Raw genomic sequence first — 26,386 nt, 5'->3', positions numbered from 1 at the left:
AGAGAAATTAATTTGTATCGTGTACCAAACCAACTGCAGACTCCCAACAGGGTATTTCCCAGCTCCCAAGGCAGCTTCTTGGATGACTGCACAGCATGCTCTGGACTTGCACTACACTCCTTGACCCTGGTGAGTTTACTGGACTGAGCAGTGAGCTCACATGCCACCAGGGAAAACTAAACAGTTATCCAGAACCTATAACTAAACACTATCCAGCACCTCATAAAATACAGCAAATTTTTCTGCAAGCACCAATTTATTCAGCTCTTTTCTGAGCAGAGAGCACTGCTTTGACAGCCTGGTGTAAAATCAGTAAGAAGTCACAAAAACTTCCAAATTGGATAAAAAAGAACAAATAAGCTTGCAGCCCAAAGAAATACAGTTCACTACAAGACCTCTGTGCAATGAAACTGTGAACAGAGTGATAAAATTTTGAAGTCAGCAGCAAACAAAACTATTGACAAACAATACTGAAGCATAAATCACAGTCTCTGTCATTTATTCACCACATTTAGGGTTAATGTCTTTACTGAGATAGGCAAGAGACGGAGAAACTTATGATAGGTGCTTTCATGATAAAGTCATCACTTGCTTTGTAGTTTATCACCTATATACACTCACTAAAATATTTACAGCAAATCTACTTCCCATAAATATCCCTTTTAAAAAAATCTCTATGCAAATACAAAGTAGCTACATCCTTTCATGGAAACAAGTTCCAAATTCAAGCATTCCCTGACAGATTTCATCTGCAGCAGCTGTAGTCCATATAGGCTTGTACACTGAAAAAAAATTACCGAAATGGCACATAGGCATAATTATTTGATAGTGCAAGTACTCACATTCTCGAGTTAACCAAAGCAAACCACTGCTTGCTTCTTAGTCACTTCATACTTGAATGAAGCTGAACATGTGGTCAGACTTGCCAAAATATTCAAGTAACATAAATGCGGCTTAGTAGTCCCTAACAAGTCTTTCTAGTTCTTTTTCCTGCTGCTGATTGATTCAGAGGGCGCAGAAAACACCACCCCTGAAGTTTGTCTTTCCACTCGTAGAGCTCCATGCAATTAAGAAACTTGCTTCAGTACCTCCAACGCCCAGATCAGTTCCTGCTCATCCAAAGGCATTCTCTCCCAGACAGCACAGCAGCACAACAAATCACAGGTATTTGCCACCCAATATTTTGTCTATTATGAACTGCTGAGGATTTGGAGACACAGGCGTACATAGCTGCATGTTAAAACACCGGCCTCAAGGGTTTGCAAAGCCAACAAGTCCTGACAGTATCTGCAAAATGTCGTCCAATTTAGTTCTGAATTAAATACTCATAATTTATTAGAGCGTCTTTCTACGAATAAGGGAACAAACAGCTTTATCCTGCAAGAAGCCTTGTTTGCATAACAATCCTGAAACTAAAACTTCATCCTGCAGTAACAGCACAAGCATTTAGCTTCTTTTAGACTTACACATCAGCCCACCAACTTTTTCAATAGACAACTCTACTGCAGGTAGAAAAAAGATTAGTAAAGCAATCAGTAACACTCCATGCACAATTTTTCTTTCCTTGTAAGCAGAGGAAATTTTTCTGCATGACTTAAGTTAAAGGCATATTACAAACAAAAGTCAAGTTACATGGGGGGTTTAGGCAGCAAACAGCTACAGTTAAGGCAGACACCAGAGGTTTTGCAGTCCACCTTTTCAAAAGAGTTACTGAAGGTTACAAAAGGATATGGTTTCTATCTTAAAGAATATACTTCCAATTATATAAAAGGGGGTGGGGGAAGGGAATAGAAATACCTTATTTCAGCAGTCTCAAAATTCAACAAGATTGGTAAATTTAACCTTAAACCATCAACAGATAATAGTAATTCAAAGACTTAATTCAACTTTCGCTAAAACACTTGTTTTGCATAAACTACACATAGAGACACTCCAGATTTCTAATATCCTGCACACAAAATGTTTTAATCCCATGCTCTAATTAGAATAATTCTACAGTGAGCACAGTGAGCAACTCACAAGCTCCTGCCATGTACTTGACATTTTCCGTGTAATCCTACTGTAACAACCTCAGCTTTAGTGGGCTAAAACTATGTTTGTGCAGTGATCAGAAGAGGAAAATACTGACATAACTGCAGGAGGAACACTGCTGCTATGTTGTTATCAGTTGTTCTGCAATTTCTGCCCCCTCCTGACCTGCCAGCCCTCCTCAGCAACCTTTGAACATGCCAAGCAATCCATATCACACAACCAAAACAGACAGTTCAGGAAGTTCTTAAAAAATAATTAAAAAGTGAACACCTCTTCAGGATATTGCTTGAGAAATGTTTTTATGCTTTGCAGAGAAGCAAGCAACAAAAATTAGACTGATCAGTAAGGGTGACCAGGAAGGGCTGGGGATTTGATGCATTAAGAGTTGATTAATCTCACAAATTATTACAGACTCAGTGTAACAGCCACATGATTCTGCAGCAAAGCCCTAGGCCTCCCAGAGCCTAGAGTAAGCCCCTGTAGGTCCTTGAGAGCAGACGACACTGCATGCTGAATGACTGAGTGCCAGCCCTTAAGTCTTCCCAAACTACTTTGCACACTATAAATATTTAAAAGATTATTGAGGTGGGGGATGGGGGGCGAACAGATGGGCTCTGATCTACCAGGAAACTGTTTTTCAGTATTTAAACTGCCATTACTTCCTTTTCCTGCTCGCACAATGTAAGAATTCTTTTAATTAATAATCCAAAGGGGGAAGCGTTGCCGGTCGGTTACCTGTAGCACTGCCGTTAGTATTTGCTGGGTAGGCCATGTTTGCTCAGTGACACATCCACAGCTAGGCTGCTTAGTGTCATGCAAATGCCATGCATCAAGTCCAACCAGACATGCAACCTGGAACAAACAAGTAAAAAGCAGTTAAAAACATGTAGTTTTAAGAAGTTAGGTACATTAAGCAGTAGTAAAGTCTCTCTTCAATGCAAAACTTCAGCACAGCACTAGCATGCTCCTCTTAAATCAGCATCCTATTTATCACAAACCCCAAGGGTGTCCAAGTGACTGAAGCTGAACTGTGGCTCTCTGACAACCTCTGGATCTGTTGTCAGTGAGGATGTAATTAGCTGAATCTGAAATTGTCCTTGGATCTTCTGTCCTGCCTTCAGCTTTTTTGCAGCTGGTCTCTAAACTCCCCTGTACCGCTGCAGATTCCTCATTTGCAGGCATGTGTATAAAATTTTAGATTACCCAGCGTCTTGCGAAGGCAGGGTTAGAGAATTTTTTAGGTGAAGAGCACCTCCAGAAGCACTGTACCAGCGAGCAGTTTCTGAGCTCAGATGTCCCCCTGGGGAGGTGAGGGTAGAAGCCTGAGATGCAGCCAGAGCAGGCATCTCTGCCTGACAAACCCAGACACCAACAGCTACTGTATGGAAGCCAGCAGGGTGGGGGGACCAGAGGAGGCATGGACACTGTCAGGAATGGTGCTCAGCTGGCTACAAGACGTCTCCACTGCAAATTCCAGCAGCAATGGGTTCTCTGGGTGCGATGTTTTCTTCCAACCCACACATGGCAGATTGAACCAATAAGCAGCATTTGCCTGAAGCTCATGCTGCAGGTACAGAAAAAGAGCACTGTCTCTTGGGTGGGTGGCTGCCGAGATGAAGCCAAATGAGAGGCAGAGGCCAAACCAGCAGCAGTTCTGTGGTTTGCTGGCTGACTCGGCAAAGCCAGAATTGTTGGCTCTGCAGTAGGGCTCCTGTTCCTTCTTCCCTGCCCTCCTTCAGTGCAGGGGGCAGCCTGATCACAGATCTCACTTCAGGACAGAAGATATGACTCATCTGGGGCTGCAGAGATGCCTCTTCCTGAGTCTGCTTTGAGTTTTCTACAGTCCAAACAGCATTTTATTTTGTTTACTCAGATAGGTGGAGCTTAGGCATATGAACAACACGCGGCTTTGCTGACCCCCATCTGATTTGGGCTGATAACACCTCAAGAAACTAGTCACATTTTTCCAATTATATTTGATTGAGCTCTGATAGTATGTGCAGGAAAGTATTTAAAAGCTAAGCAGATTAGCAAAGAAAAAGAAAACCAAGAAATTAATGAGTGCAGGCACCATGTGAATTTGAGTCAGAGATACACTGACTGACAAAGAAGACTGGCTGTCTTCTATGACAGAGCTCCATCATACAAGCTAATACCACTTTGCTTTCTCCTTCAAGAACACAAATACCTTTATTTTTAGTACAGTCCTAATATCAATTTTCCAAGAATGCAGAAGGAGCTTCATTGCAATTCCTCCTCCCCTAGCTCTGCCTTATACACTGACGTTTGCCGTCTCTTGTTCAGTGGAGGGCAGAGCATGAAGCTGCTATAGAGATATAAGTGAAAGGCTATGAACAGCAATATAAGGCAGGAATCCAACACAGGCCATGATGCATTGAGGCCCATCACAAGATTGCTGGCCTAATGATAATTATAAAATTTCTGAAACAATGAAGCATGGCAAAAAAAAAAAAAAGAAAGAAAAAAAAAGAAAAACGTTGCTGGCAGAGTTTGCAGCTGGGGCAGCAGTTTTAAACATGTGAGCTTTTAGGAAAATATTAACTACTTCCTTTCAAACAGAGAAATTTTAAAGCATCACTCCCATTACTGCTTGCCGAAGGATATAAAGTTATTCATTTAAGCTAAAGACAGGCAATTTTTACTGAGCCCCAGTGAATGCTTACTGAAAAATTATCGTCAGCCTCCATGTGAAATTCAGGATGTGTCCTGAAGCTCAGGACAGCCTCTGTCTCAGGGTAGGCTGCACTTAGCAGGGTATCAATCTCTGTCATTGCAACCAAGGGTAAAGGAAACTGAATTTATTTACCCACTTCTAATTTGTTCAGCACAGCTCTGTGCTGTCTCGGTAGCACTGTAACAAGAGGTACGCTTCCCTGCTTTCAATACATCCCCTGTACAAGGGGAGACCTGAGAGCATAGCATGCCCCCAGGGATGGGTACGGACAGGTGGGTGGGAGGGGATCCTGCGGGGGGAGACATCTCTTTTAGGTGCACTGCAGTCCCAAGCATGAGTGGATCAACCAGAAAAATGAGACCTGACTGCGGCGTGCCTCATCATGGGTTTAAAAGTAAAATCTGTTACAGTCACCATTCTCAGAAACAATGAGGAGAGCTTCTCAATAGCAAGAAACAAATGTAATTGAGGTGAGAATTGAGACAAAGTTAATAAAAATAATGCTGAAAATCTAAACAAGGTCTGAGATCTCCATTTTGTTGTGGCTTGAAGAGATGAAATTGACCTGGTACAAACGGCCTTGTGAGTATGCTTTTGCCAATTTCAAAGCTATGCAGGCTCAAGTACCTCAAGCAAACTCACTGGCTGCTTCTGAGCTTTAGTGACAATTAATAAAATAATTCAGGAAGCAAATTCAGTCCAAAAGATAGAAGAAAATGAAGAAAAGAAAGGAAAACATAGGATCTAATAATTTGTTAGCTAAGTAAAATAATTTATTCCTATTTTTTTGGTATGGTAGGTTGGTTTAGATTTTTTTGTTTTATTTTTTGTTTGTTTTATATTACATGTAGCAGGACTTGAAATTCTGTCTAGTAAACAGCTCTTCAACTACAGAAAAAAATCTAATCTAGCTCAGCAAACTCATGGAAGAAGGGAATTTTGCTAAAATGTGCTTTGAGCCATACATCAGGAACTGAATTCCTGAAATTGCAGCAGCACATACATGGATCATTTTTAGAATTGTGCCACATGTGATTCCCCAGCTGCACACACCCCAGAAGCTGCATTTGGACACAAGTCTCTTATGTGGGCGAGGCACAGCAAAATACCAGAGAGGAGGAAAACTTAGTCTCCTCTACAGCAAAGCATATTCTCCAGCACAGACATCTTAAACAAGAAAATTACTAGAGGAGCTTGTATATTCCATTCCCAAGTCTCCAACTCTTTGCCTATGTGTTTTTACATGCTCAACCCATGCTTGCCTGTGAATACTGTGATTTACAGATCCTAGGGCAAATGCAAAACAAGCAGAGACTAGCTGTATGAAGAGTATTGCTCAATGAAGCAGTTGTTAAAAGTGTTTTGCATTAGATATTCAAACTCTCTTCTGCCCTGAGGTTCAATAGCAGAAACCTTAAACACACACGATCCTCAGTTTCTACAAACATTCACGACACCCCAGCTTTTACAGGTTTTTCCAGAATGGCAATTTTTTAGGCAGAACATAAAGCCTGTGTCCTAATCCTGCCCTAGTCACAAGGGAAAAGAACCTTGCTCCTTTTTTGTGCTGCATCTTGCTAGGTCACTGATACCTATTCTGGTGTTTCAGCACCACAAGTATCTGAGTATGTATAGATCAGTTCTGGCATCCACACAGCAGAACTACAGAAATGCAGAGGCCTCTAGAGGCACAGACCTTGCAGAAAATCCAGACTCACACTTCAGTCTGATGTTTGCAGGAGATACTTAAGATAGACAACAGCTGAGGTTTGGTCTAAGAGCAGCTGTAGAACAGCATATCGGCAACATGGTAATTAGAAGAGAAATATAACTCAGCTCTTAACCCAGAGAAGCACTCCTGAAAGTCCTCCTGTCCAGGGCTGAGGTCACATGTGGAAATGGTGATGGGCACACACTGGTTTGTGGGATTCAAGGAAATAGATTCTGGCTTCCCAGGCAGGGAGGCTTTAGGCTAAATAGATGCACATGCAACTTTTTTCTCATGGCACACTCTTAAGAGCAAACAGTCACATCAACCACTCCAAAGAAGGTCCAGATCAGCACCATATTTTGAACCCCTCACAGGGTGACTGTGGTTCAGACAATACAATTCTGTTGTTTAAGACCTGGATTAAAAGCGGGAGCACTGTAGGTCAGAACTGTGAAGGATCCAAAGGTATGGGCTCCCAATTGTTCAGATGGATGTAGTCAGGGAATGGTTCCAGGAGAAAAACCAGCTCTGCAATCCCATCCAGCAAGTGCAAAGTGGTGATTAAATAGGTCTAGGGTAGATCGGTTTGACAGTGCAAGTTGACCCATGAGATGCAATACTCAAGAAGAACTGGTACTGCTCCATTCCTGCTGTACATCAGCACAACAAGACTTCTGCCTGAGACTTCCCTCTCACATGTGGGTCGTCCTGGCAGTAGAACTTGCCCAGTTTCATTCTGCAAGACACTGATATAATTTGCAAACAAGAGACAAGATATATGCAAAACCCATCTGAAAACATAGATGGTAATTTCTCTAGCTGCAAGAAGAAATTGGCACTGGGAATCTCTCCTGCTTAGCTAGAGCGGCAAGCACTTTACAAACCTGTGCTTCTCTACAGCAAACAGGAATGTCTGCAACCTACGTGTACTAAGTATGCCAGGTGCAATTTAAATGAAGCAAGGTCTGAAGCCAACAACAGCAAAAGAGAAAGTATGTGGGGAGTTGCTGTGGTTGGTATCTATCCTGGGATAATGACTGTATCTCACTGATACTTTCTTTTCAATCTTACCCCTACCTTGGTTGTGTTTTTCTTATCTTTAAGTTTATCAAAATGAGTGGCCAATAAACTGAAAGGCAACATTTATAAGGGAGAAATATATATTTTAATATATATACTACTTTAGAATTAAAAGCAAAAATCAAGTAAGAATGCAGGCATATACGGATTTTTTTTTCAAGTGAGACACAGAGTGATCAACATTGAGATAAAGGTAAACTGTGAATGATTTTAAATTTCACTTAATTATTTCATCATGTAACAATTCAGCCATTCATAAACTTTCTAGAGCCAATGTCTTTATAATGTTGCATCCAAATCACAAGCAAAATTATGCAAGTTGCTGTTCAAGTCTCACTAACTGAACAAAATTAATCAATAGCTAGGCCACCTCAAAATGCAGAACTAAAAATCCCTGGGACCTGTGTTTCCTGCAGCATCTCTCAGGCAGCAGTCAGTTGTGGTTCAGTCTCTCCATCACAAGACAGAAACTATTCTTACTATATGCAGTATGACAGGTAATTCATTTTGGAGAATATTTAAGCAGTCAATCAAAAGAAGTCACCTCTCACTATGTGGTTGTGGTTGGTTTTTTTTTTTTTTTTTTTTTTTTTTTTTTTTTTTTTTTTTTTTGTTTGGTTTGTTGTTTTTTTTTTTCCTGCAGAATCTGCAGTATGATGCGAGCAAAAGAAGCCTTGTAAATCCTTTCAACAAGCAAGTTAATTAAAAAGATATGGCTACGGTCAGCATGAATTTACCTGTCTGTCTTCATCACTCCCTCCACTTATGGCAGTGGTCTGTAAAAAGATCTTTCTTTACAGCAGAGCTCCAGGCAAAAGCTGAGCTAAGCTCTGTTAAGAAGAGAGTGATGGCTCAGAAATTCTGGGACCTGAGTCAGCAAGCTGAAGAAAAGAACAGTCAGAGTGCTCCTACCCAGGGCTTTCCCTTCTGACAAAAACAACAACAAAATATCAGACCCAACTCTAAGCTTTCTTGCTTTTGAACCCCAGAGTCTGAGCTAACTGAGCCTGCTGTGCCAGGCTCCAGTTCTCAAGGTGAGGTGGAAAAAACTTAAGTGAGTTTCATGGGGATTCCCTCAATCGTCTTCTCCCCCAGCCCCTGCCTTAAGCAGACTTGCATTAAGCTTGTCTGCCCTCCTTGTTGTTGCTGCAAACACAGAATAAATGTACAGCCTTCAGTAATGGAGGGGTCTGAGTGGTTTTCTTCTACATACTTGAAAATGGTTTTCTCATCTCCTGAGCTGAGCTTCTACAAAGCTTCTGCTTCACTATCCCGAGCCACCTACCCACTGCACAGGAACGGGGCTTCACTGGGCAGCTTTCAGCATAGAAAACGGCTCAGAAAACGGATATATGGGAAAATATTTCAAAGGTACTGGGTACTTCGGCTATTCGAAATATCCCACAAATTTTCTGAATTTCTGCAAGTATGCCTTTGTCACATTTGCTAGCAATAGCAGAAATGGTCTACCATCAGTTGCTGGGTTTCAGTTTCCCTTCCACATGGAGTTATCCCAGTTGTGTCTGGAGGATCCAGAAGAGAAATCTGATCCAGAAGAGAAGCTGTTCTAAACAATCAATGACTTGCTGGGAAAGGAAGAAGAAACAGCAAAAGTGTAGGAAATGGATTTGTAAAGAATTTTCAAAACTTGTTAGAAAGTTTATATAGTTTTGTACATCTGTATGTAAACACTGAGATAGGGTGTGTTAATTTAAGAAGGTTATAGAATAGAGATACCCCCTCTCTATAAAAACTAAAAGAAACCAACACAAAAGGACTTCAAAATAGTACCCAGCAGAAACAAACATAACCAGCATTCTGTAGGGTCAGACAAATGATCCATCCAGACTGTCTTGTTTTCAATAGTAGCAACAGCAGATATTATTTAAGGAGTGTTCAAGTGCCTTATGATGAATTCATGCTTCTGTATTCTCCCAGCATCAACAGTTATTGGATTGGGAATATTTAAAGGCACATCCTTACCATGTTATTTTAATATTTACATAAATTGCCTGGATTTAACTAGCCTCTTTCTGACCCTGCTGATGCCACCTGCTTCTGCTGCCTTGTGGGCCAGGAAGTCCCAGACTGTCAATACTCACCACAACATTTTTTCTTATTTTATACTGATGTTTCACATGTTTTACTGTCACCAAATTCTTGCATTGCAGGTCTTGGTAAAAATCAGTGCAGATTGAGATTTTTCAGATTCAGCTTTTTCAGATTCAAACCACACCCTTTGTGATTTTATTAACTATAATCTTCTCTCCCAGCTCATAGACAACACAGTCCCCAGATCATTTTACTTTGCCCTTTTTTAACCCTTTCGTGTATACTCAACACGTGGAAGATCCTGGTCATGAACAGCATCTTACTAAAAAGTTGTTTGCAAGAACAATTGTACAAAATGGGGTAAGGTACATTCAATATTTTTCAGTGTAACCAAGCTTGGCTCTAAGATCTAGGTAATCTGTGGGAAGGTAAACCTCAGCTCCAGTAATTCTGGTCAAGCAGTTAAGACAAATCAGAACTTACCTGCAAGCACAAGCAGCTTTCTCTAGCACAGGCCAGAGGTTGGACACAGCCCTCCAGAGCATCCCAAAAGACATCACATTAGCCTAGTGGACTTTTGGTAACCATACCTGTTGTCAGAAGTCCAGCAGACTCACTGCCAGCCAGAAGTGGCAGCTCTTACAGCAGCACTATGCTCTTACTGACAGGATCACCACTCATTAGTAAAAGGAAATCTTTGTATGGATTCTGTGAACCTGAACCATAGTTGAGATGCTTTTGTCACTTGTAATAAGGACGACATCATGTCCATACAGAACTGGGCTACAGTCTGGTGACTTGGTGGTCCTTGTCTAATGTGCAAGAGCATGATCTTCACTCCTGAGTGAGCCTAAACACAGACAGGTATGTCTGGATGACACCCATCACACAGTGCTGCAAGGCCCCCCACACCCTGCAAGCATTCTCAGACCACCCATCTCTTTTGGAAATCATTCCTGACAACATTGTTGTCATCACATTACATTACAGAAGAAAAAAAAAACCACCTTCAGAAGACTGCATTGTGCACCAACTCAGAAACCCATTTCTGTTTATGTTAGAGAGAAAAAAAAATCAACTAGAAAAAGAAAGGCAATCCATGGTAGAAAAAAAACAACTTTTTTTTTATACCTGAAATTCCTAATGGGTGATGTAGAGGACACTCCCTTCACTTTATGCCAGTGAATAATGAGTCACATAAAAGTGCATTAATTCAAACCAGTATGGTATTGCTATGGGTTGTGCTGTGACAGGGAGCTGTGACAGGGAGCCCAAAGGATGCAACTGTGCTATCCATATTTTTCTTGTGGAAAAGCAGGAGGGATGAAACTTCCATGGCTTGAAATAGTTCAGTCTCCAGGAGAGAAATGAAACATGTTCTGTATATATAAAATTTGATAAATAGACAAGTCTAACTCCTCTATAAAGTACCCAAGTATTTAGTCTTCAGTGAGATTGCATATATAACGTCACAAGCAAGAAACATATTTAGAGGCAGACAGTCAAATATCAGTCTGTCTCTTCCTCTGATTTTAGGTCTGAGATGCTATACATAACGAGACCAACCATAAATCTGATATGACAAAAGGGCAACGATATGGAACACTTGGTAAGTTCAAGGATAAATACTTTTGTCTAGCAGCATTTGCTCATTTAGCTGTGACTTCAGCTGAAGGTGTATCTTTACCTGAGAAAGCTCCAGCACATCAGCTTTGTCTCCTAAATATATAAATATATAAATATATAAATATATAAATATATAAATATAGCCCTAAATGCTGCTTTTCCCCCACAATAATGCCCAAATCCTGGTATCTCTTCCTTTTATTAACCCCTAGTATGGGTTCTGTGGACTGTGGTATCAACCTTACGTGAACAGAGAAATTATAGGCTTTTCCACAATGAAAGTGGGAAATTTTAGGGGCAAGGAGACAATATTGCAAGGACCAGGCTCTTGCTTTTCATTTACCACAGTTTACAAGAGAAGACTTAAAGTGCCACTCTCCATTAGACTCTGTCTACAGCTCACACTGCCAACACCTTCCCCAAGTCCTAGACTGTATTTATAACCTGAATACTAACATGGGCCCCTTTCTCTTCAAGCTGCCTGAAGTGGCCCTTCAGCAATACAAGGGGACCCTAGTTACCACAACTTTTCTATAGAGACCACAACCCCACAGCCTCAGCATGGCCAGGGAGCACACTCCAGACATGCCCCAGGCTGCTGTCCCTTTCCACTCCATCACACAGCATCCCTCAGAAGCAGCCAGCACGTGTGCACAATTATTTTTACCTCCTCGCTAAGCCACAAACCATCTCTTGTGAGGCTTTCAACATTCATTCCAGCGGTGAGGAGGTTTCTCTGGTCCTGCCTCCAAAGCCACCATATGTCCACACCACAGCCTATGGATTGCAAGCCTGCACACTCTGGCAGGAGGGAGACAAGATGTCTCAGCAGCACAGACCTGCCGGTCAGCCCACCACATGCCATATGGGCTCTCACTGCTGAGCCTGCAGAGTCACCAAACCATGCTAACGCTGGGATTTGGAGCTGGCAGGAACCAGCTGGGGACCATCGGGCAGCAGCTGCAGCAGAGCATGATGGAGCCAGTCTAGCTGGGTATCTCCATACTCTTGCTGCTCAACAGCTCGTAGAGAAAGACATGTCAGCTTGTCAGGCAAGTGTCACTCAGCCTCTGCACTGCATGCAGCCAAAAACATTTTGCTACATGTGGACACCTGCAGGGAATTTACCCACCCAAAGGAGGGGACCACAAGTTGGGGCAATGCACTTGTCCCTCACAGGGGATGTTCCTCTCTGCAGCCTAGTCAAATCAACATTAAAACAACCTGTTCCTAATGCTCTGGGACTCTGTAATTTAATCCAAGTAATTGAAATCAGCATAGAGTTCACATAACCTGTCTTCCTCCTTCTCAGTCAGAGAATGAACTAACACCTGCATTAGTAATTCACAGCATCTTCTCATGCTCATGCTCATGCTCCCCATATTTTTCAGATGTACAGTGGCAAGAGAGTCCAGTGCAGACAAAAGTGTGATGATCAGCTTACTGCACAAGAACTTTCCACCTTAGGAAGCCAGGACTCAGTGAATTATGTCTCTCCCCTGAAAATTCTAATAGACAGCCCTGCATCTGGCAACTGGCATGAGGCACACCACTGCTGTGCCATGGGGTGCCAGGGAGCAGACACTGTTGGGACACGTGTGGCATGACTGCCATGTGCACATCGAGGCTGGCACTGCTGGCTCTCCTTTTTGCCACTCACATCCAAATAAACTCAGCCTTCATTCACATTGTCTGTCAGCCAAAACTGTATCTCAGCGCTGACACGAGCTGAAACAATAACAAACAAGGGGGCATCTATATCTTACATCATGTGCCAAGTTAGAGTCAAATCTGTAATTCCCCAAATGGTGTATGGATCTGAAACACTCACCCACTTGTAACCCCGAGACAGTGGAGTCCACCATAATCTGCAAAAACTATACCTTTCTATAGGGATCCATAAATATGTTACCTTTAGTGTTTTTAGGTGATCTTTTATTAGATAGCAGAATGTTAATAAAGAAATAGCAAAATTAGGTATGTTTTTATCAGTCACCATATGAGCAAACAGACAGATGGCAGTGCATCTTGCACAACAAACCAAATTCTGGTAAAAAAGCAATGCAAGAACTTAAGCTTCTGAAGAGCAACACAGCAGGACTGTCATTGAAACAATGCATCTTCAGTGTGATTCATGTGTTTCACCACAGAAAGCAAGTCCTAAGCAGGAAACTATGTGGTGTACATAAAACTAAAATTAATTGAGATGTTACTAGTAACAAAAGAATGGCTTTCATATTCACTTGTATTATTATCTTGAGAGCAGAATAAGCTGCTGCACAGTTATCACTGCCCTCCTGAAACCATACCACACAGGTCCTAGCAGAGGGGTACTTTTCTTGTTCAGGTTATCCCCATCCACATGGTGCTTCCCCAGAAAGGTAGGCCATACTTTGAGCTCTCCTCAGCCCCAGTACCCACAAATTTCTGATAAAAACACAGCCACAGCGAACAAATCAATACAGAGCTTAAAAGCACATCCATCTATCTTCTTGCAAGAACTACAGAACAGAAAAAACATAAGTTATTTATACCTGTCCCCCTTCTCCCTCATTCCAGGCATAATCCAGAAGACAGCAGCTGAATTTGAACAAGGACAGTCCCAGTCAGATAAAAAGGAAATTTTTTCTAAGATCTAGGTTCTGTTTTTTTCAGTCTGAGCAGAACTTAAGGGTCCCTTCTGCAGCCACTCTAATTTCCTTACAAAGTCTAAAAATAACCCTTTTCCGCAATACAGCTAATCTTTTACTGATTTAAAATCTTGAGAAAAGTTCTTATAGGAGAGGACTCTTAAAACAGATGTTCTCCCCCTTGCTTTTTTCTTAAGATATACTTGAAGTTCCTTTTCCCCACCTTACTTATTTGCAGGAGCTGCTTATTTTTACTGTTTTGTCACCAAGGATCTATGTACCTCATTTGGGGCTAATTTTATCTGCTCCCATTCCTTGGAGCAACAGTCCACTACCTAAGCAATAGGAATTGTTACACTTCTGTATATTTTTACTGCAAGGGAAGACAATATACAACCAAAACCATTACAAAGCAGCACCACACTAGACGATTAAAGACCTTTGCAAGTCCTCCTCTTCATTTTAATTTCTTAAATTTCTAAAGCTATTCAATCACCACATGAGGAAATACCAGCATTTACTTTTTACTCTTCTGTGCTGTACTGAATAACCCTTCTTGCCCCCTCTCCTCAAAACAATAGCAAAAGCAAGCAGAGAGGTTACAACTGAACGACTGTGGACATATGTTTTGCTAATTATTAATCCATGTTTTGCCCTTTGTTTCTAATAATGTACATCCAGAATCAAAATGTTGTCAAGAAAATGTGCAGAATGAAGGCTGTGTGCTGATGTTAGCCTGCAATGAATTTTCAAAAGCTGAAAACATGTAAGCAGGCAAAATTCTCCACAGGTAAACAGTTAATTTTCCATTCCCTACATCTAAATGCCATCACATGTCTTGTATATATATGCTTACACAAAGGGCATTTTCCTTTGCTATTAAGCAATGGGGTAAATAATAGATTTAAGATATTAGATTGCACAGTATTTAGAAATACTCTGTATTTCCCTGTTCATAAAAGCATTTCCTCTTTCAGGGAGGAAAGCTGTCATCAAGGTGGGAAGCTCTCTGCAATAATTTAAGCTGGCGAAACACCTTGTTGAGGAGGTGATCTGATGTTACATAAGTACAGGCACAAAAACTGCTTGAGTTGTCCTCCACCAGAACAGAACTGGCAGTACAAAATACTTGCTTGTAAACCAGACAATATTTCCAACACAGTATTATGCTTCACCAGAAAAATGTAAAGTGAAAAGAGAAGAAACAGGCAAATGTTGCTAAGCTTGCAGAAGACAAACATTAAGATGTGAAATAAACACTATGTGAATTATTATTTCAAAAATATTATTTAAGAAGCAGACTATATTTATGTATGCAATGGAGTATTACAGGTCAAATGCTTTATTTTTGCTATATATTAGTTATTTTATAGCACATTCATAACTGGAGGAAAAAACACAAGCCCAAATGAAAATGATTTTGAGTTATCTGAGGACATTGGCATGCTTCTTACCTGCTGCCATCACACTGAAAAATAATTGCTATGAAAATAGGACCTTTCAAAGAAGGAAAATACTAGCTAGGTCACACATCAAAATGAAGTTCTTAAAGGGTGAAAACCAATGTTAGTTTCCTTATAAATGTAGCTATATTAATCATATGATAGCTCAGGCACATGAGCCTTTGATGGCACACAGACAAGCACTATTTTCATCAGCAGCTGTCAAGTAAGGCATGTTCTTTAAGGGCCAATTTTAAGAAAGCTAAATGGCACTTAACAAATCTCCCATGGAAACTTACTCAATTTACATTGTCTCCATTCCCACCAAAATTAGGAAAGCAAGTGTTAAACATGGACATGTCTAAAATTTGATCATAACTTGCTGGGCAACATGCACCTCACAAACTGATGTGTCAAGTCACACCAACTTCTACACTGTGAACCATGCTTGCAGCTCAGAGGGAATAAAGAAGTGGATGGTTGCAAATTTTATCCTTAACTGAAGTCTTGTTGCTGCAGCATAAGACTTCAAACCTTTGCATGTATCTCTCTGTTTGCTTAACTAGAACCAACTCTCAGCTGATTTTTAAGAGAATTATGGTGTTTGTTTTTTGGTGCATAAATCACTCATCAACAGTTGCTCTAGAATAAAAACTAGGTAGCTAAAAAACTTGCCAAAATTTGTGGTGGGTGGCTTTTTTGGTTGTTGTTGTTGTAAATAAATACATGGAAACTTAACATATTGTGAAGTAACATACCAAAATCAAGATTATTTTATTGTTTTATAACTCAGATACCAGAATACATTCTTGGAAAACTGTGATAGAAATAGGAAGGGCTAACTTAGTGGCAGACACTGCAGCACAAAAAGTAGACCACAGATTTTCAGCAGTATCATCCTTCATTTTCCTTAGGGAGCTCACTGCAGGACTTGAACTGCTGATAATCAGATTACAGCACAGATTACCAGAGCTGCCATATATGTGAACATCCCTCTCTGTGATCTAGTCTGCTCCCAGTTGCAGGGAAAGGAGTAGCATAAAAAACAGTTGAAACAAATTTCGTAGCATCACTGTTTAACAGCAAGATTTCTTGGTCCATAACTAATGAGATTTTTGTCTCAAGTAGGAGTTGGCCTCTCACAAAAGAGCTATAGAGATGAATCAAGGTTTTCAAGGTGCCTCCCACCATTATCAGCTCAGTGACACCCACAAATGCAGTGCTCTTCACGGTGTTTACCTCTCTGCTGAAAGCCTGAGGCAGCTGGCCTTGTTGCAGGAGAGGCACATAAAATCCTGATTCCATCCATAAGGTGACCTACAGCTACTCTGGTGGTACTCCCTTTATGGCTCTGCATTTTGGAGTGGGCAGTTTTTAGCTCATACGGAAATAAACACAGCTGTGTGTGTGAACACCACTCCATCTCTTCCCCTCCTGAAAGATTTTACAGGCAGCTGCTATGCTCAAAAAAAGCTGCAGAAACAAACATTGCCAAAAGTGCCAATTAGCAAGGCAATGTGGAAGGCAAAACCTGAGCAGGTATAATGTTTGGCACCAGCAGCTCTTTGCTCAGAAACAAAAAAAGTATTAACGGTTAAAAAAAAAAAGAAAAAAAGGACAGCTTTAAAGAATTCCACTTTTGTTTTATTGACTTGGCAGCAGTGAACAGTGGCAGAAGGAATGCAAGTGTGGAGAGAACATTTTGTTCATTCTCAGCAGCACACAGGTTTTTGAGGCAAGGTGGGACAGAACAGCAGAAATCACTCCCTACACTCTCTAGACCTGTGAAGACACCAGCCAGCCCCTCCCATGAGATTAGTGTGTATTTATGTTGCTGCAATAACAAAATAGCATTCAAAGCAACAATGATGATAACACGCTTTAAAAAAAATCCTTAGGAATCACTGCTACTCTATGCATATGAATATTATCTGTAAATATAAATGTCATCTTATTAAAAAGTGTTGATAAATACTGCAAGATAGAGTTGACTCATGAAGGAGACAACTGCTGTCTAAAGAAGCAATTAATTTCTAGCTGTGAACATCTTTAAAGGCATTAGTTCTGGAAAAGTAACTAATGCAGACTGTGTTTTGTAGTTAGAAATTCGATGTTACTCCATCTGCCCCTTCCTGAAGGGAGGACAGAGTAAAATCAGAGACAACAAGCAGCTCGAAGACACTTGGAGAGTCCTTCAGAAATACTATTAGTTTCATCCATTCATCAGGCAGAGCAAAGTACTGTAGGAAAGCACGTTTGAGGAGCCACTGTGCTCAGACGCATTATCACTCATGATGAGCACGACAGATTCTTGAGCTCTTTTCTCTGCAGCACTGACAAGCACTGATCTTGCCAATTCCAACTGCTGATACTGAACAGAGCTCATCTCAGCAAAATCCAGTTGGGCTACTGAATGCCATCCTCTCTCCAAAAATGGGACACACTCTCTGCAATGCACCTGCAATCCTGCGTGGTATCACCAAGTGGTAGCTGCACAGCTCTGTTCTGTGTATAAAACAACTTGGAAAAACCTGACCCCAAAGAAAAGCAGCACCCCAGAGTCAGGTTTCAGAATACCAAAACAGATTATTTTAGAACAAAAGATGGCTTCCATAAGAACAGAAATTATTCCAGTGTACCCCAGTGGTGATCACATTTTCAACAAAAATTTGGTTTTTTGTTTTTAAACAAAGTTTCACAGTTCCAGAAAACGGCTTCATTAAAAAGCTAACCACATCTCCCCCTTCAGCATCCAAACAGTGACTAATGACAGTAAAAATTCACTTCTAACATTCAAACCACAATACTCAAAACCTGTTTGTGGGACACTATAAAGCAATTACCTTTTTTTAATTTTCAGCTTTGGTATCAAGACATGTGGTTTCTGCTCCCAATCACCTGGAACCTACACAGTTAATTCCCAAATATGCCAGTATCATCAGTGGGCACAGCAGCGCATACCTCTACAGAGCAACCACTAAAGGGAGTAGTGGAGGGAAATAAACATCATGCTTCTTACTATCCCTCAGGGCCAGCTGTGTTTTGCACTAGCTCATAGTTACAGCATGGGCGGAAATTTGCATTAGAGAAAAGTAGGAGGAATAAGTAACAGGAATAAAAGATAAACAAATCTCCCAGTGAATGTGTTTTAATTATTTCCTGCCATCTCTCTCACACCAACCTCTAATCCCAGATGAGATTATTATTAATTTTATTTATTTATTGTCTGTTCTTTATGTCCTAATCAGTCCTGTTCTTGGTCTTGTCTGATCTGTTGATTAAATGACTGTTATTTATGTATATTACAAAATCAAAAAGCATCACAATGACCTGTGGTATCCTAGTGCTAGTTTTTGCCAGAAAATTTCTGAGTCTCTATAGAAGTGTAAACAGGGAAAAACTGCTGCTCTTGGCAGAACTGTAGCTCCTGCCTCCATAGCACAGGCACTAAAGCAGACTACCTAATATTCCCGACCAACACAATTCAAAGAAAAACAGGATAGGGAAATATAGTGCAAGCTAAGAGGCATGCTGTTTTTACCAGGAACATCTTCTATGTGAATATGGAGACTAGTCAGCTGACAACAAGATTTAATGGAATAGCAAGGACCCCGTTTGATTTGCAAAAGGCAGGAATCCACTAAAGCAGCTAGTAACGCAGTAGGTGAGCCTGCTACACTTTAACACTTCTAAAAGACTCTGAATTTTGACCCAAATACCAAGATCTGTAAGCCTCCCAAGATGTAGGGAACAAGTTTCACAGGCAGTGGTGGCTGCTCCTACACAGCTTGTGGTCTGTGCTGCTACTGGTTTGCAGTGCCTGCCTTTGCTCCTGCAAGATGGTTGATCTCACCACAGGGCCATTCAGAGAGTGAAAACAGCAGCAAAACCACCCACAGTAGACCACAGTCTTTTCATTGGCACTGCCAATTTAGTAATTGTGCACGTTATGTCCCAGACCAGCCTGCAGCGCTGGGACCTGCGAAAAGCAGCGTGCATTTGCCCCAAACCAAAGCCTGGGCTGCCCCATCCTGCCCTCCAGCCCAGCCATTTCCTTTAGCTTTATTCCAGGAGATATGGGGAGCTGATAAACTGAAAACTAACTGCAAGCACAAGGTATTATTATTCCCCCCTATTTTGCAGAATGTCAGAGGGAATATTAACAATAGGCAAGCACAGGATGCACAAACACCCAACTTTCCCAGGCATCAGTGGTAAAATGTGAAAGCAGTGACCCTGCCAACTGATAAGGAGCTGTTTCAGTAAACACACAAGAGCACTGTGGCTGACCTCATACATATGGGTCTGCTTCTTGGGGCGTAACCCACCCTGAAAATGGCTTAATTTCCCAAAAATTGACTGAATTATTGAACTTCATTAAGTAAAACCAGAATTTCAGACAAAATTTCTCCCAGATAGAGAAGTCAAAGTTGTAAACTCTATATTTTGCTACTTTCTTGCTTGGTGGACAGCTTGGTGGACCTCTCTGGCCAAAGCATTCAAAGCAATGACCCATCCTTTCAGCTGCAGATACCTCTAGCATTTTGCAAGGTGTGACCATTTTCCATAAAGTAGTTCAAGACTCAATACATAAAATAAGAAGGTATATCTATTTTTTTTGCTCTACCTGGAAAATAAAAGTTTTTCAGCACAACTTAAACCACAGAGCGCAGAATTGGCAAAGGCCAGTGTAAAACCTGGCAGTAATATCAATCTTATTTATTGACAAATGGTGAATGATCAACAGACAAACGGATTACAAATCTAATTTCCCAGCATTATGTTTACTTCTTCAGAAAACTATATGTTCCTCTCAGTTCAAACTAATTAAACTAGTACGTAATCAAGACAATTTTCTAAAACACTGTGCTGAGAGTACTGGGCAGAGTTTTCTTTGCAATAACCCAATCTTTTCCTACAGAGGCTTCCCTTCTGCAGGTGATGTCCTATCAGTGTGACGCAGCTGCACAAATCAAGCTTCCTTTTGCCCCTAGTGAAGGCACAGACATTTAACAATTGTTCCTGTCAACAAATTCCTCGTCTCTTACTCACAGAAATATTCTTGACTTCAAGCACATTCAGCCCAGTGGTTACAATATAATGAAAACCAGTTATTACTCAATTTTCTGAAACTTCTATACTATAGCATGTCTGCATTTCCATTTATCTTTGGTAGACCACAGTCTTTTCATTGGCACTGCTAGCTCACTTTTAAAGTCATTTGTAACCACCAAATGGAAGGAGGGGTGGAGTTTTCTATTTATTTGTTTGTTTAGTGCCATAGTGTGAAATAAAAAGCAGTAATTCTTAATAAGTACATTTGGGGAAATGGTCATCCAGAAATATTCCCCTGTACTGCATACAGTGCCGATAACGTCCTGGTAGAGGAGATCAAGAAAGAGAAACAAAACAGAAAGCATGCGTATTTTTATTTATTTATTTTTGCTTAAAAAAAGGAGAAGAGAAAAAGTAATACAGACTAGTTTTGTTATCCTTTTTAAATACAAGACAGACTGAAAAAACAGACGGTTCCCATGAGATGAAAATTGAAGCATCTTTTCTCCATATTTATTTTTTTTTAAACTTGGACAGGTTGTGCAGTTCAGGTACCAAACCAGCTGCATTCTCTTACCCAGCATATCTTTCCTAACTTTTGCTCTGAAACTTGTCACTGCTTGTTCATTTCAGAAGGACAGCTGGACACTTAGATATATGTATACTAATCTGACCTCATAATACGTTGTAGCACTAACCACTTTGTCTATTCCAAAACAAGATAAGGCTGGAGATTGGTTTATTCTGTATTTAAGTAAGTCCTAGACATTTAAAATAAATAGCAAAGTATCTTCTCATGATGACAGCTGAATGAACTGTGCCCTTGTTTAAACCACAACATTAATTAGTTTAACAGTTAAGCAAAAAGTGACATTATTTAAATGGCTGGAAGTCCAATTTTATTAGTAGAATGAAGGCAACTTTTAACATGTGTGTGAATTGTGGCAGAGCCATGTTTAAGAGGGGAGCTAAGGCAGGGGTGAGAAATCAAGCTGGTACCAGCAGAACCACAGACTAGTACCAAGTCTCTGCCCAGCAGCCTGCAGAACCATCAGAAAGGTTAGCTGAGGCTGCAGTCACCAGCTCTGCTTAGATGGGACGTGCTTCTTCAGCAAGAGCCTAATCTTTGGCTATGTTTTTAGTTATCTTCTATTTAGAAGAGGGCCCTTTTTCAACCATAAAGATTGGAGCAGCAAGATAAGAGTTCCATGTCCAGGCAGTAATTGTACCTTTGCTACTCAGGCAAGCAGAACAATTGCAGAAGAAATTCCTTTACAACATCTGGGCTCTTTCTTTGCCTGCCACGTCTCCCCACATGATACATTTTAAATCACTGTCTAGAAGGACACAGCTGTGACAGAGCACCAGCATTCTGCAAATTTTCATTCAAGGCACTGAAATGCAGACCAATCCTCAGCAGTGCCCCTTACAATCATTTAGAGAGGGCAAGTAAATGTCACTCAATTTGTTCTCTCCGCTTGAATGAATTGTAATCTGCATCTGAGTATCCAATTGCCTCTACCACAGAGCAATTTCTGCCTAAGAAACTCTGTATTAAGAAGCTTAATATACAATAGGCAAAGAACAGTGGACAGTAGAGAATAATTACTCATTCCAATAGCCTACATTTGTGGACAAACGCTGAGTTGTATTCTTATTAAGGAATAATGCAATGCATTAACTAGCAGACATCTGAACAAGACAAGGAAAGAATACGAATCCTGCAAACAAAAATTAAGCTTGTTAAGTTCAGCATTCTGACCATTTTATTTCTAGTTAACATTAGCCACTAAACATCTTATTTTATTAAATATAAATATAAAATATAAAATTTAAATATGAAATATTTAAATATATTTAAAATATTTAAACATATTTAAACCAATAAAATGTATTTTATATTTAATACATTATGAACATCAATTAAATAATTTTACTCTTCCCAAACATGCTTGCTGTCTTCTCAGTATTTTTAAAAAAGCAAGGTGTATTTTTATTGGAAAGGTTTTGTTATATAGACACATATAACATTGCATGTGTGCAAGCCAAGATTTATTCCTACTGTTGATTGTCTGGGGTTTTCGATTATCATTATTATTTTATCTTTTATACTTTTATCTCCTATAGATTGCACAAGCCATGGGAAGACGCTGCCACTTTAGTGTAAGAGCACCTGGGTATTGGATACCTATTTGCAAATAAAAGTTTCATAGTTCTCTCACCATACAATATAATTAGCTTTACCTTAAAAACTTTCTGATAATTGGTCTTAAATCACTAATTTTAATTTCTTATTTGCATTATGTATGAGAGCAAAAGGATATGCCATAAAACACTTGGTGAAAATACACTTTTATACATGTAAGACAAGTTTTTGCAGAGGTGCCTGCATGGTACTTTTTCTAATACCTAAGGGCTAAGTTGAATCAGATAGCAACTTTTTTACCTAACTCAAAATAAATGCAAGTGGATTTGCCAATGATTATCTAAACTTTCTTTCCAGGTGAAACCCCTTCTGTCTTCTGGCAAACAAGTCTTGCTAAAGGGAAAATGTGAGACCACAACCCCCACCATCTCAAAGACCTATGCCTTGGCATAAATGGCTCAGAATAGGGACCATTATTTTTTCCAGCATCCAACAGGTTCATGACCATCTAGCCAAAGAAGAACTTCAGATACCATGTCTCAGTTCAGGTCTGCCCTGCAATTTCTTTCAGTGAAAAGCAGCATTGCTAAATTTCAATAAAAGATTGCTGGTATTCGCCAGGATTTTACTCTCACATTGGCACTCAGGTATGGGACACACATCCTTATTTAACTAAGTTTATCTACTGTGTTTAGTATTTCACATGTATAGAAGGATGCTGTGTTTTTCTTAATTATGGCTTGATTTTGACAATTTGACAAAGTGTCTTCAAGATATGTGCAACTTGGTACACCTATCCATCCACTGCTAACCCTTCACCAACAACGTGCAATTACATCCAATCATTTTAGCATACTTCTCAATATTTAGTAATTGTCACTCTTCATTCAGCAGAATACCCCCCAGGTTTGTGTCTGAGGGACAGCAGCAATGCATCTTTAGAAGTGTGTAGATGAACACTCAGCCCAGTAGGACCTCAGCAGTTCTGAGATGTAAGAGGAGAAATGAAAAGGAAAATAATGCAATCATTTGCAACTCTGAAAACTGGCACCTCCTACACAAGCTTTTCAAACCTGGAATACACATTTTTTCCCCAGCACAAATGTGTGATGGACAAGCAAGGAAAAGCAATTTTGCCTTCACTAGAAAATGATTTTTTTTTAATGTTGGATACTTTCTATCATCAATCTTATGATTTTTCTAAGTAAGTTTCCCATTGAACCATCCACACTGCCATCTAGTGCAAGAAGCTGGGTTGTTGGAGCGTTTTTTAAAAAAAAGGTGAAACTGCGAGTTTTAAGGGAGCATATTTTCAGCATGTTTCTGCCATACAAAGCAGCAAAAAGAGAAAAAAACTGCAAAACACTTCTGTATTTTCAATGGCAAACAAAAATTATCTTCTACTTTTGTAACTGCAGATCATAATAGCTACAGGTGTGAGATCAGCATTGTAAAAAGACTTGTTCACAGACTGAAATGAGAGTTTATTATTAAATCTGGTATTGGGAACAGAAGAGGTTTTTCTGTTCCCTTTTTAATAAGTACATCAATTATACAGACACACCAGGGTGTGTCTGGGAACCTAACAAAATCCATCTAGCAACTGTCAGCCCACGGGTAAAACACACAGCCTCACCCTGAGAGAATGGCAGATGTTACAACAAAATTATTATTTGCGTGTTACACTAATCACTATGCTACATCCAAAGCCAAAGCTCTGCTGGCTGTCACAGCTGTCAAAAGCAAACTGCACAGGACAAGGGTTACAGCTCTCTGCTTCCTGCAAAGGCCTGTGAGCCGCTGCTGCTGAGGGCACAGAGGGACAGGAATGAGCAGGGTAGGGCAGGGAGCAGCACCTTGTGTCACCTTCTGCCCACCAACCTGCTGGGGGCAAGGCAGGGACGGGGGACACGGCCCTGGTCACTCGGTGCTGTGCACCCTGCCACAGCCGGTCATCTTGGCATGCTGAGGGGTCCACACCAGCTACTCAGCCACCTTTCTGGTCAGCAAGATGAGTAAGGAAATCATATTGCCAACTAGACACAGAGTCTGGCTGCTTCAGGCATCACTGTCTAGCATCCAAAACAGATACATACTGTTAAATATGGGTTGATTCCTAACCAAGGAGTTTTTGTGTCTCTAACGTTTAGGTCCCCCTTCAATATTAAGTGTGAGGGTCTCCTTCTGTCCAGGAGGGAAGAGATAGAGCTCCTCCCAAGAACTGGGGTCAAAACTTAGTGAATGCTCCGAGTTATCCACTGCAGGAGCCTGCTGGCTTCCTCCACCAACTCACAAAGTTGATGAGGAAAATGATGAAACCTGCCTCCTGGATGATGTGCCCAACTTACGTGACATTTATAATCTACGATGTTTGAATTTCACTTGGGGTGAAGTGATGCCTTTGCAGGATCCTGACTGCATCTAGTTGTTAGTATTTTGAGTTTTTCTATATGAAAAGCAGGAATTAATGCCCTCCTCTGTATGGCATCAGAAAAAAACTAGCTGTAATAGTGAAAAAAGTCCTTAGGTCAGCAGCCTGTTCACTTGTGATGTTACTATGCACTGAATTAGTCATAGAAAAATTATACCAGAAGATCTGGTGTCTAAATAAGCCTCCCTATGTGTGGCTCTCAAGCAGAACAATAACACAGTTGCATCGCTTAGTAACCCTGTGAGATCAGAGTGCTTTTCTTGCTATGAAAGAATGGCTCTCCTTAGAGCAAAAGCCTCCTGCAAGAGTTTACTTCCCGCCTTGGGACAGGAGACGTTGAGAGCAGTGACCCAGTGAGGCTCACTCTCTTGACAGCATCCCAGAAAACAATGGAAAGTTATTTCAATTTTGTTACAAAGAATTAAGTTCCACCCGTTTACAAAAATGACACAGGTGTGGAGTCTAAAGCTTCTTAAAAGAACTAATTCTTTGCCAACTTGCTGTTGCAGTCTGAAGGAGACCATACTTTTATCAGATATTAGAGGGTTTCTCTGTTGTCCCTTAAAAATCATTGGAGATTTACTTTCAAGAGGAATTACAAGGATTTTTTTCTTGGTAATAGGACAAAGTCTGCTCCCAGGGACATGGACTGCAGAGAGAAGTAAGCTAGCCCATGGCACAGACAGCTGCCTGGTAAAGCCTGTCACCTTTGTCACCAAAAGACCACAACTTGCTGTGTGTGGACAAGGCACCAGTCACTTCTGTCTACCCTTCTGCTGTCCTTCAGCAACAGAAAAGCTTTGTCTAAAACTGCACAGATCCATTACCTACAGTTGAGCCTTTATCCAAAAATAATTTTTAAAAAAATCAACCCTTGCCTTTGTGAACTTAGCAAAAAATATCTTAATGAGCCGATGGAAACTAAGATGACAGCAGCAGCTGTCCTGAAGGCAGTCACCACTAGTTGTGCCAGCTGCAGAGGCCATGGTGGTAGCCTGTTACAGTCTCTCTCAAAGTCGCAGTGGTCAGCTGGTACAATGAATTTAGGAGACTTTACCTGCATCTCTGTACCTGGGTCCAGCCTAAGCACAGCCCATCAGTGGTCACCAGGGCACAACCTGGAGGGACAGTACTCAGGTCATCTAGCACCCAGCAGACTCCTCAGTGACACTCTATCCAGCAAACAAATCCTACTGAAAAACTGATCAGTCATAAAGCTGGTGGGAAGGGAAACAGTCTTTTGGTTTGGGAGGGAGGAGGATTTGGCAACTCCTTGGCCAGCTCACCAGATTGACAGCTCAGGTCTCACCATCTGCAGGGAGAGTTGATGAGTGGTGATGTGCTGATGATATGGCAATTAAGAAATCAAACCTGAGCTGCAAGGAAGGAGAAGAATTTCACTGTCAGAGAATTTTTTTCTCTCTCACACTAAAACAATGACTACCAAATGCTATGGAAAAAAGAGTGATTCTTTGTTAAATATGTAA

The 26,386-nt window shown here is 40.7% G+C and overlaps 1 protein-coding gene across 3 annotated transcripts in view; it reads right to left on the bottom strand.

Annotated features, from left to right (window-relative positions):
- The window catches only part of KANK1 (KN motif and ankyrin repeat domains 1), a 124,555-nt gene that overhangs the window by 47,507 nt on the left and 50,662 nt on the right, over positions 1–26,386 (bottom strand). For all 3 annotated transcript variants that reach the window (XM_064735454.1, XM_064735455.1, XM_064735456.1), the window contains one exon: positions 2,767–2,883. In XM_064735454.1, the coding sequence (XP_064591524.1) occupies positions 2,767–2,803 (37 nt within the window). In that variant the 5' untranslated portion in view covers positions 2,804–2,883. The remainder of the gene's footprint in view (positions 1–2,766; positions 2,884–26,386) is intronic.

Source organism: Zonotrichia leucophrys, chromosome Z (assembly GCF_028769735.1).
Source record: "Zonotrichia leucophrys gambelii isolate GWCS_2022_RI chromosome Z, RI_Zleu_2.0, whole genome shotgun sequence".
NCBI classification, from domain to species: domain Eukaryota; kingdom Metazoa; phylum Chordata; class Aves; order Passeriformes; family Passerellidae; genus Zonotrichia; species Zonotrichia leucophrys.
The sequence above is the reverse complement of the archived record's forward strand: the minus strand, read 5'-3'. Positions and strand labels throughout refer to the sequence as shown.